The following is a 12,510-nucleotide window of genomic DNA, read 5'->3' as shown; positions in this document are numbered from 1 at the left end:
ATCTAAGGTTGATATTTTGTTAATATGACTCTGAATACAAATTTGGGTAAACTGCTGAAAAGTAAGCTAGCCCCTGCAATGTACTGACCATTTCGCATAGCATCCTGAATTCTGCTGTGCTGCTGTTATCCTGAGCCTGCTTCTGAAAAAGCCGTACTGCCTGATGCAGTCCAGTTTTGGAAAGAGTTGCTGAAGTCTGCTTTACAAACCAGTACTGAAACAAAGAACAATACACAACCAAATGAAATGTGGTGCATCAGTTGAGCAACACAATGAAAACAAATCAAACCATCTGAAAAGTCAGTTGTACAATTACTTCCATTATTTTTTTCTGGAAGTCACTGTGTACAGTAGGGTAGCATCTTGAATAGTTAAGCACCCCTCAAATACAACATACAGGCGAAACAAGAACAGTCCTTCAACATTAAAAGCATTCCTGCTGTGTCACATCATGGTGCCTGCATAAGCTAAAATCAAGACTTTTTATTGTCAAGAGGCACTACCATTACACTACATTTTAATATGGATCTTTGCCAAAAATCATAAATAAAACACTCATGAACCATTCCTAAAGGCAGAGTGTCAGACGGTATTTCAAGAAAAAAAAGAGTTTGCTATAATGTAGTGGAGTCCTGTAGGTCATAGCCAGTTGGGATTTTCTTTCCTCTGCGTCTCTCTAGGTGTTTTGTCAGTTCCCAAAAGGCTTTTTAGTTAATGTATGCCACGCCTACCAGAAGTTCCTTCTTGCTAACAGATAAAAAAATCACAGCTAAAAGGTAAAGAAAATCAGTGCCATTTTCAAGAGATGTCTAATGTGGGAAACCTATAAAAGCTGTCAGGGCAAAAAACTTGGAGAAGACAGAAAGTTTGTAAATGAGTTACAGAATGGTGATAAGAAAAAATTCCTGTTAACAATCTGGTGGTTAAATAAGAATTATATTTGCTAAATACCTTTAAAGATTAAATCCATAAGTTACAACATATTCAAATGTACTGGTCCCCATTATGTAAATTCTGAAGTTTTCGTAAACCATAAAATGTCGCTTGACACTTGATCCTCTTAAAATGTCTGCTGCATGGATGAAGTAACTGGACAGCCTTTCTCAAATGCAGCAAGAAGGATGTGAAATAAAAGATGGATGACTCTGTTTACTAGACTGCTGTGGTGGTTATACCAATAAAGAGTTTTAAAATGCTTTAATTTATGAAGTAACCTGTTTTTTCTGCTCTCCAGACTACTGCTATATTCTCAGCATTAGCAGCTCACCGCATACGTTTGGAAGTATAAAGCTGTATTGCTTTTACAGAAAGCTGCATTTAGTAACTCATTACAAGGCTGACATCACTGAAACAAAAGTTCAGTCATGTAGGGATGTGGCAGAGGTTATCATGCAGCACATTACTAATATACTGGAGGGAAAGATTATGTCAACTGCCTGCTAGTGTCCACAACCAGGATGCAATCTCCCCAGGGGATAAACACTCTTGGCAAGCAATGACACCCAGAAATCTTCTTCACAAAGCTGTTTGCAATTTGCAGCCAAAGCTATCCACAAACGCTGGGACCCAAGACTACAGTCCTTGACAGCACATGGCTCCAGACATTTCCATGGGGGAAGTTTAATCTACAAGGATGTAGAAATATAAAACAAAGTATTGCTCAAAGTAACTGTTTGTCAGATCATGTGCCTCTAATTTGGTTTCCAGTGACATTACACAGCTGCAGCCAATGGATTCCAGCCAGGCCCAGCAGTCAGTGATGTTCTTTTTGGTTTATATTTAGTATTCAAGCATGTTTTGCCCATCATTAAAATGGAGAGTAATTGCTCAAAAGTGAACCATAGATGTTACAACTGCAAACAGCTTACTAGGTCACCTAGTCCCATCCTCAGAGCAATGCAGAATTGAAAACACATTGGAACAAATACTGAGCAGAGCTGTGTTTGTTTTCATTTTTTCCCTACTCTTTTTTTCTTTATTGTAATCATTAATCAGTATATTAAAAAGTTTACAAAACAACCACAAATGCCAGTGTAAACATGCTTCAGGTATATAAGTAATATAAAGTATTGCACATACAAAAGTCCTATGTTCAGTATCTCCTTACGGTGTGATTTCATCAGAGCAGAGTTGTGCAGATGACGTGACTGCAATGAGCTAGCTGATCTTATTTTGGAAGCTGCTACACATAACAATTCAATATTTACAAAAGCTAGAAGCTCACTGTCTTTTTTATGGGAAGATGATTTTGCCTGGAATGTATGGGATACAGAGGTGTGCAAATATGGGACAGGCTTGCTTTGCTGTCATATTTATCAGCTGATTGCTCTAATCTACAATGGGTCAGCTCAAACCTGTTTGGGGGAAGGGGTCTGTTAATGATTTTCTGCAGGACCAGGAAGTAGTCAGACCTCCCAATCCTCAGAAAATGGAGGTGCTACACCTCCGTCTTCTGAGGCACGTGTCTCCTCCTCTCGTTAAGTCTCATGGGCACACTGCATCCGATAAGCTAAAGACTCCATAAAGGTCTTCTTGCAAATTTGTCTTACATAGGGAGATGGAACACACCTGCTCAGGTTTCTTAGCTTGTGCCTGGATTTCACAGGACAGTCTGCATGCAAGAAATGGTAAAACCGTAAAATCTCCCATCAGACTGACAGAAGTGACAGTATCTCATGGCTAGTCCTGTCCCAAAGTCTTAGGAAGCAGAAGGACAGTTACCTAAAAGAAGCCAAGAAGTGGCAGAATGGATGAGGTCATTTACCAATCAAGAAGCTGTGACAGCCTGGAAAGAAAAGGAGCTCAGAAGAAGTAAAGTGTGGTGTGCGTTTCAGAAAATGAACAATCCCTCCTGAAGTTTATACAGTATAGCTAATTTCACACTCACAGGCAGCACTGGAAGATTCAAGCACAAATTTGGACAGATCAGAGCTTAAAGCCCTTGCTGAGATAAAGACCGTTTGCTGATAGAGGAAGAAGAATGAAGTCTCTTCTTCAGAATCCTGAACACAGAAAAAAATAAAAATTAAATGTATATTTTTACTCTTTACCTCAATCTCATTCCTTCTTTTTGTTCATGCTTGGCTGGCTGGCATCCTGTTCTACATAAATCCTGCCCACCTTCCCTGCAAGACTTTGCCTAAGAAATAATTATCTTCAGCCCTAAACTTTGCTGAACTCAACACTTTAAATAAGCTGCCAACTTGTAGACTGTAAAATAATAATAATAATAATAATAGAAAAAGCAAAGATTTCTTTAGGTGAACAGTGTTAGGGTCTGACACAAATTTAACAGAAGACACAATGGCAGAAGTCGTTCCATTTTAAGAAGCCATTTCAACAAAGAAACAGGGCAACGGCAATGAAAATGTACCCTAGCCCAAAACCCCCAAGCCTTCTCAAGATCACCAGTGTGACTGTGATAATTTAAATCAGTGTTTCACAAATGACTGTACAGGTGTCAGCCACCAGCAATGCAAGGAGAGGGTAACTCATCCCCTGCTCTATACTGTGCATGGATTTAGTTATCTGGGTGTGATACTGCCTGCTCTGGGTTGAAAGAGATACAGCATGTACTCGTTTGTCCTATGTCTCATCTTGTAAAATGTTGAATAAGTCTCTTGCTTTGCAAAACACCTTGTATCCAAGAAAGATGTGTTCTGTGTGTACAATGGGTTTACTTTTCTATTTACATGCAAGGTAAGTACATGATTTCTACTTTTTTACTTCATTCTCTCAAAATCTAAGTTGATGATTATATCAGATACTTATCCTGAAAAGGTGGAAAAATAAATAATTGTGCCCCATCTATAAAGTTCTTTATAGACTACCTTTGTTTTTCAGAAGTACTTTCACGGTACTAATATATTGCTTGTCTCCCTGAGCCATAATTTCATAAAAGTTCTTATTCTTAGGGAGGTGTCAAAGGTATTCCACATGATACAGTAGTGTTCAGAAGTTTTGTCCTGGTCCATCTTCTAGACAATACAGCAATGCAGGTGTTCTCTCCTTGGGAGATTTGAGCTTGTTCTGGAAGCATCTCAGTATACCACACGTGTTCAAAAGTGTCTGCTGAAATGTAGACTGATTGGAATATGGGATAAACATTCTGTTCAGTGGTGAGTATGTTTGCAAGGCTGTAATAAAGCTGCTTTCCTTGGCAAGGATGGCTGTCATGTGGCATGTTCTCAGAACATTGCATAGATCAGATTACAACACTATGTCACTTGCAAGTACAAAGGAAGACTGGTGGAAGGAATCCTTCATTTAAACCTCATCATGTTTTTAGTCTCAGGCAGGATTCTGACTTGAACTGTCACTCTCTTCCTCTATGCATCAGTAGTCTTGTTATTTGTCAGTTGTTCCCTGTCAGCCATGTCATCTTGAGGAGGTCTAGCTCTGTCAAAGAAGCCACACTGCAGGAAACAATCAACAGAAACAAAGGCGTCATGGTAAGAGAACCGCAGCAAGCTCAGCTGCAGTTTGATTCTTCAGTCAGTCAACCTGAAAGGTTGGATACAATCTGCAGCAGGCTGATAGACTTTTTTTATTTCTATTCAAGTCATTCCCAATGAAAAACGAAAGTTCTAGGTGCAAGGCACCAAGTTCCAAAGTATAGCTTTAAAAATTCAAATTATATGACAGATACCTTTGCAGGAGATGTAGAGTTGGTCTGAATGCTGATACTTATTGACTCTAATGAGAAATCTGCTCATTTCAGTTCAGCAAGACAGCCAGAAAAGATATTTAGATTGACAAACAGTAATAATAACAGAGGTGGAATATGTGTTGGGAAATTGCACAGGACAGTGTTGTGATCTAGACTAAACATCACTGAAGCTGAGATTCCTCTCACCTAACTTTTACTGCCTAAAAGTTACCCTTTTGATCAAAAGGTTGAAAGTCATGTAGGCTTCATGATAGGTCAAAGGAGAGTACCACCAAAAGGTAATTCCTCTCATCTTGCCATGTTTCAGATAGTTTTTTTTTGCTGTTGTTAACTGACTAGAACAATCTGGAAATTTAGCATAGGCTGGACACCTAACACATAACTTTCAGGCAGCTAAAGGCAGGTAAGCCATATCCCAACTTAAGAAATTATTTCAGTTTTTTTAAAGTTGGAATGGAAAGGATGGCCAAAAGCTATATAGGCTCCCTCTAATACAGCAGGTTCTAGTAACTTGTCTTCAAACTTGTCAAGGGAGTTTGGTCAAACAACCAACACAGAACTAGAAAACTTTAAAACCAGAAGATACAACATACTAATATAAAAGGAAATCTTCTAAAAATTAATTCTCAAAGCTAGGAGTGTTGTTACATGCTAACAAAAACTGGAAATTCCTGAAGTATTCAGAGAAAACAAAGTTAGAGTCACTTCTTTTTGAACCTAAACATCCTGAAAAAGAGGATCATAGGTCTTGGGAAACAGACTCGAACTCTGTAGGCCCATTTATAACCAGACTTTAATAATAAAGGAGGACTTTGAAAACAAGTTCCCTGCATAAAGGTCAGTGACACTGTCAGAAATGCCAAAACAAAAAAGACACATGTGCATTGTTGCTTTTGCTCCAAACTGTTAAAGATCACAAAAATTCAGCCTTTCTTTTTCTTATCTGTTAGCATCTTCCAGTAACTTTCTGTGTTCTTTTTTTTAAGGCAACAGTAACAGTAATAATGCAACGTACCTTCCATAAAGCTAGGGTCAACATAGCTAGTACCAGTAGTCCGAGAAGTATTGCTAGTATTATAACCCATAAAGGGATCACAAAGGAGACATTTGGAGTGGACCAAATGACAGATGTTCTGATCTGAAATTAAAAGAATGCATTAAATGAGCAAAAATTAGGCAAGTAAAGCAAAACTGACAGTTGAATACAGAGATTATAAGCATTGACTTCAATAGCATTTTGCAGATTAGAAATACATGTTGCTTTGAATTCTCCCATGTTAGCTTCATTTACTGCAAATTCCTTTCCACTTCTTCATGATAATTACTAGAAATGCAATTCACACATATAAAAAATCTTGTCATATCAGATACACAAATCATTTTTGTAGAGTAGTAAAAATTTTGCAGAATAGTAAAAAAATACTTTTCTATGCAGATGCTTTAAGAAGATTCAAGGAGCAAAGTTCTACTCACACGCATGCTGGTACAGCTTAGGCCAGTATAACTGACTTATGTTGAATTACTCTGAAACAATGGTTGACTTCAGCCCAAACCCTTAATTCAAACCACAATAGATACCAGTCACATTATTCCTACTTTAATTTCTGCTGACACACCAGCATACATTTTTTCCTATGACTTGCGTTTCAGCTAAGCAGTCCAAAAATGAAACTCAAGCAGAGTGCACTGTCCTTGTGATAAAGCCTAATGCACAGTATGATGGTACGCTCATTAAAAGAAGCCAAGCATACAGACCATTACCTAAATGGGAAATAAGCATGAAACGCACTCTCTCACTGTCTGGGGCTCTAGAAAGCAGTAGGTGCGTAAAATATGAGTTATCGAAGGTTTTAATTGACTTGACAAACTTCTCTCTGTAGATCTTCATCTTGATCAAGAATAATAATAATAACCCTTCTGTATTTTTCCTTCTGGGACCATCCACATAAGTAACCTCCTCCTCCCTCTCCCTTCCATACCTTGTATCAATTTTATTCAATGCTTTCAGACTCATCTTGGAAGGCTTCTCATCAATGTCATTGAATATTTGCTCTCTCCCTGCTGCTTCCAAGTGGGAAGGAATGAGTCTGAGCTTTCCTTAGCTCCTCAGCCACAATTATGTCCCTTCAGTTGTTCTTTCAAACTCTCCTCTTTATTGTTAGCCTAGGAAGTTATTTCATCAGGTTTCTGTTGGACCTCTCTCATTTGCTCAAAGTCTCCCTTAAACAGGATAAGTATGTAAACAGATGGAAGTTATTTTCTTCATGACAAGATGAAATTTGTTTGCAATGTAAAATGGCTACACAGACTCTCAAATGATCTTCCTCTTCAGTGGTACAGCTAGGAAATAGACTCTTCTTAGTACGTTTCTTGGATATTGCCCAGTCCCTGATTTGCACTCATTGCAAGTTCCCTTTCTACTTGTTTTTTCTGTTATTATCTCACTGGTTGATGCACTGAAATTTAGCACAAGGTTCATTTTTGTTCGTTCATGGAACAGCATCCTAAGTTTGAAGACTGGACACAACTCCAGTTCAAAATTAATTCCATTTCTGTGCCTCTCACTTCTCTCCTTTAAGATGGCAAATTTTAGCCTTTCTGCAACATCTAGCCCTTTCTTCTCAGACTCCTTCTGATGATCAGCATACTTGCCTAGGCTTTTCATTCTGCAAGCACCAGCAGATCTGTCTCCCAGCTACTGTCACACTTAATTGGAAGACACTTTGGATCCTACTCAGACACGGCACTTAGAAAAATGGTAGTCTGGTGAGGTTTACTGATGCATATATATATATATATTTACAGTATCCCTCACTGTTATGGGACAGAGTTCATAGTTCAAATTAGGCACAAACTTTCTATGTGGGACGCCACTTGCCTTCAACCAAAGCTTACACTGAGGGTTGTGTAGAAAATTCTGAGACACTGCTCAGTCCTTCTGAGGTTAGCACTTTAACATTGACCTGTACCCTAAAGACGAAGTGCTTGCAGCGCCGGCCATACCATCATTGACCTTACACATACATTCAGCTAATATACTTCTCAGGTGCAGCTGTAAATAGTTATTACTCTAAAAGACTTCAGAAATATAGCATATAAAAAGAATAAATGTTATCCAATTAAAGCAAGAAAAAAATATTTCAAAGCAAACAGAATTAGGAAAAAACTCCTTGAAATCCCACCCCTGGGTTCCAGCAGATGTCTTGCTGGTGTGATCAAGTGATCAACTATGCCACTGCAGGGATGCCATTCCCCTCCCCAGACTCCTCTTTGGGTTGCTTTTTAATCCCTGCAGAACTTTATAGGCTTTCTGTATCATTAGATTCATCAAGAGCAGTGCTCACTCAGTAAGGACAAAATGTTTTTGAATGGCTCTTCTTGTGTCTCAGAGCGGTACTGTATCTAGCATTAAAATGCAAGGGCAGAAAAAATGAGAAAAAGGTCATCCGAACTGTCTGCACAGAGAAAAGCCAGTTAGAAACAGATGAATGCAAGTAAAAGGCTTATCTGGCCAGGAAAATCAGAAGGGATGCAGTCATGATCGGCTACGTGAAGCCTGCAGCAAGCAATGAGCTCAGCTGTCCAAGGAAGAAAGTATCTCCCTTCTACTGCTTGAAATTCCTCATGAATGCTGCCCTGAGGCAAGCCTTGAAGACTTGATCACATATAGCACATATTGGGAAGTGCTGATGAAAACTCAATGGGCCTCCCTCAAGACAGCGAAAACTGAGATTGACTAAAAAAACCCAACCCACCCACACTGTGCACCTCCACTGTTGGAAGACTGTGGCACTACAGGCAAAAAGTGATATTTTTTTAATTTATTATTTGAAAAGGATCTGTCATTATCAACATACAGCATACATACCTTAGTTATGTAAGGTTTGAGCTTCACTGCAGTTTCTGTTCTAACACTATCACTTGTCTAAGCATGATAAGTGATCGACCACTTACAGCAATCATCTTAACAAATATTTGTAAACAATAGTAAATAGCAAACCCAAGCGGTGCTTTCTGTCCTCTCAGCTTTGACAGAATGAGTGAGTCCATTTTACATTAAGATCAAATCTAAGGGAAGACCCACTTGCTTGCAAAAATTTGATCTAGCCATTTCTGGTATTGCTAGCTTGAGCCAAATTCCTAGGGGGCATAATGTGACTGAGACAAATGCAATAGAAATGGAGTCAGCATTGCTGCCATGGGCCAGACTGTACAACACCATCAGGCCAGAACAAAAAGACTCTGGCAAACTGCTGGCCAAATATGGATGGATTGGTAGAGGGACAGTCTACTGGAACTGTATGTCTTGAATACAGGAATTATCAGAGCGGGCAAGCACTTCTGTAGGAAGGATTTTTTGTTTACAGGATTTCTTAAGATAGTATCTGACTGAATCACACCTGGCAGCTTGGGCACCAAGTACATTTTCGTCCAATCTAAGGCAACTACCTCAGCACCACAGGTGCTCTCAGACAGGGATAAACTAAGCTGCTGCCTGGTGTTGTCTAGGATCTGAACAGCTCATAGGGCTGCCTACTGATAGCACAGGAGCACAGCAACTGAACTCTTAATGTGCTCCAGTTCACTGTTCGAAATTAGGTGGGGTCAATCCAGACCTCAAGGCATGTTTGAGATCCTGCTGAAATCAGTGGAAACAGTCTATGTCATTAGGGATGGTGGATTTCATCAGGCTTTGGATAAAGCTGATAGTAGTGTATGTAACTCCACATACCTATGTAGCCATTTAATGCCTTCTGTTATGCACCTCTTCCTAGATGTTTGCTGCGTTTGCATGTTGTGTTTTGTCTCCTCTTAGTCTGTGAAAACAATAAAGCAACCTAGCTCTTCTTGTGATGCCTACAAAACACCTATCAGCATGGATCCTGATAAGGACATCTGGGTCTTCCTGAGGACACACTGTAACCGAGTGGTGTAGCAGTGCTTGTACTGCATCAGTTCACAACCGCCTCTCCTTTCCTCCTTCTGTTGTTCTGCCTTTACAGACAGTAGAGTGCAACTAACAATGTAATTTCAGTAGCTCAGCTGGAGCCTGGCAAATGTCGAAATCTAAACAAGAAACTAATCTTACAGAAGTGCAGAGCATCATGTTTATACTCCTTAGATTATCAGCAATGAGTAAACCAGCAGGAATTAGGTCTATCCTGTATCAAGCAGAACGCTGCTGCGAAGCTGCCACATTTCTTTTGTAGGAGTGAGGCCAATGGCTAATGAAATATTTCCTCGCTAAAATCTTAAAACCATCTTGTTGCACCCACACACTTTTCCCATGAATCCTTCTGTGTCTTAGGTTTTTGAAAGCAAGGGAAGTGTTGTGCTAACTGCTTGAGATTTATTTTGTGAGCAGGGGATTATGTGTAGGCATCAGTCTCGCTCCTGCCTGTGTGCATTACCAGTGAATATAATGCCCCTGGGCTGCCTTTTATACTCTATACAATGACTTGCAGGGCTACTAATGCAATTCCTCGTGAACAGTTTGACACTGCAAGTCCTGAACACCCACAGAGCTGAGGCAGAAGCTGGAGGGGAAGAAAGAAACAAAGCATCCCTTCAGTTCTGCCTGCCTCGTTTCACCATTTCCACAGAAGACTGTCCCTCCTCCACCCCATGCTGTCCACAACAGTTTTACATATGATTTTGATTTAAGACAAGTTTGCATTATTCAGCTTGGAATTCTGTTCTTCTCCATGTGGTAGGTTTAGTGCTGCTGGATCAGAGCCAGGGAATGTTTTTGGGAGAATTTATTGGTTTTTATCTAAGGTGGCCAGTATGAAGAAATGGAATTTTTACTTGTTGCATGTTGGCACTGCATTTTAGATGCATGTTGGCTTTCCTCTCTATTCAGGACAAGACTTTCTTATACTGGACACTGAAAAAAATGGCTGCTTCTCTGTCAGGCTGGTGAAAAGCACACCCCACAGACCTGAGAGGAGCCATCTGACTTTTGGCCTTTCACACTGCTGAACATCTCATACCTTTTGTATGCAAAGAAGTGACAAGGAATGCCATCTAGCTCAAGCACTGAGATGAGAGTGAAGCCAACCAGAGTGTTGCGGACAGAGCCTTTGTCTGCTATTGGAAATAAAATCCAAGTTGGTCTTAGCACAGATGCTGTCTGATAGTCTTAACTTCAGAAGTGCTGTTGTGATTCCACAGGGTAGCTTTTATTTTCCTTTTTTAAAATACACCACAGTTAAGCACATTGAAAGTAGATAAAAGAAATATTGGGGGTTTTGCCATTATTTTTGCACAGTTTGGATTTTGCTCCTGATTTTGGTGCTACTCAGTGTGGCTTCAAAATTGTCTTTGATTCCACTGGAAGGCAGCACAATGCAGAGAGGAGCATATGGGGTAAGCTGATGACAGTTCATCGGCAGTCCCTTGTGGATGGATGGGAATTACGTTTTCCTAGTGCAAACATTCAGCATCTGTGGTCAGAAGTCAGTGCCTGCTAGTGGGATTCTCACAAAGCTGTTTTTTCCCCTCTTGTTCTTTAAAGGACATACTTTAAAAATAAAAACAACCTCTCCATAATTTAATCCGCTACTTTAGGAAACAGTAGCTAAACTCATTATTATTCTAATGCTAACAGTTTTTCTGCCCATCATAATCTTCCTCTAATCTTTAGTCATTTTGCTTACAGAGACTAAGAAACAAGAGCTCTTTAGTACTCTTACATGTTCCCATCCAACCTCTGCAGCATGATGTTCTCTTACGCTCTGAAAAAAATGCTCAAAATAAAATGTAAAAGCTCCTTTGAGCTTGGAGTCATAATTAACATTAACATTTATGTTTACATTTTACAGGTGTTTGTGCAAATATATTTCATAAGGAAGAATATATGCACATTTAAAATGCAAGTACTATCACCATGTATTAGCTACAATAAAAAAAAAAAGTTATAAGCCTTAGTCTGAAACCAATTTTACTCACTATAGGACACTAGTCAAACAGTTTAGATAAAGGCATCCCCCCTGAAGATCCCATCAAACATTTAAGAAAAGTAATTATGTTTTATTAAATTCCAAAACTGGTCCAAGAATTCTACACTAAAATGATTTAATAAGCCTGCTTATTCTAACTGTACTTTTTATAGTAAAAAGTACTTTCACCTTGTACATGAAATTCATTAAGTAGGATCGTATTATTTACCATAATGATACTTGTAGGAAAAAATGAGAGTTTTATCTTGAATGATAAAGCTGTTAGCAAGGAAATCCAACCAGTTGTACAATATATACCTGTAATTCCAAGCCTATCAGAAATACTTTTATTGATGTCAGTGGATTCTGGTTTAAGCTCCACTAAGATCCAAGCTAATTTTCTGTTTGATGCTATTTTCACTCTAATGTTTTACCCCAAAAGATTCAGGTTTTATTACATTTATACAACATTTCACACACCTATGTATCATGACCCTCTGTTCAAGACATAGACCTATATTCCATGATGATGGACATAAAGACCTCAGTGCTGCAAATATGACTACATGACTGTGTAGGTTACTGATGCATATGGGATTATTCATGCCATTAAATTTAAATACACTTATCAGCCTGCATAACTGGAATCCAGCACTGTATGAGTTAAATGAAGGACATATGATCTGTCCTTTTAGAATATATTGTCTTTACTATATAAACTGTAAAGACTTAACATTATTAGATTTTTACAATTTTAATAATTTAATAATTTTAAACTATTAAAATCTTTATTCACTTCCACCATTGCATTGTCTGAAAAAATACCATAAACTTCCAAATAAATCTTAGAAACTTTTAAAACACAAATGGTCTTTTTCAGGAGGAGCAAAAATATTAAGC

General features: G+C 38.8%; 1 protein-coding gene across 1 annotated transcript in view; it reads right to left on the bottom strand.

The window, feature by feature from the left end:
- Positions 1-293: 293 nt before the first annotated feature.
- Positions 294-12,510, bottom strand: part of ITGA8 (integrin subunit alpha 8) — a 118,448-nt gene continuing 106,231 nt past the window's right edge. The window contains exons 29-30 of the mRNA XM_080386361.1: positions 5,685-5,807; positions 294-4,415 (exon numbers count right to left, since the gene is read on the bottom strand). Of these exons, the coding sequence (XP_080242487.1) occupies positions 4,329-4,415; positions 5,685-5,807 (210 nt within the window). The 3' untranslated portion in view covers positions 294-4,328. The remainder of the gene's footprint in view (positions 4,416-5,684; positions 5,808-12,510) is intronic.

Source organism: Falco punctatus (genome assembly GCF_963210335.1).
Source record: "Falco punctatus genome assembly, chromosome: 4".
NCBI classification, from domain to species: domain Eukaryota; kingdom Metazoa; phylum Chordata; class Aves; order Falconiformes; family Falconidae; genus Falco; species Falco punctatus.
This window is presented reverse-complemented; position numbering and strand designations above follow the sequence as displayed.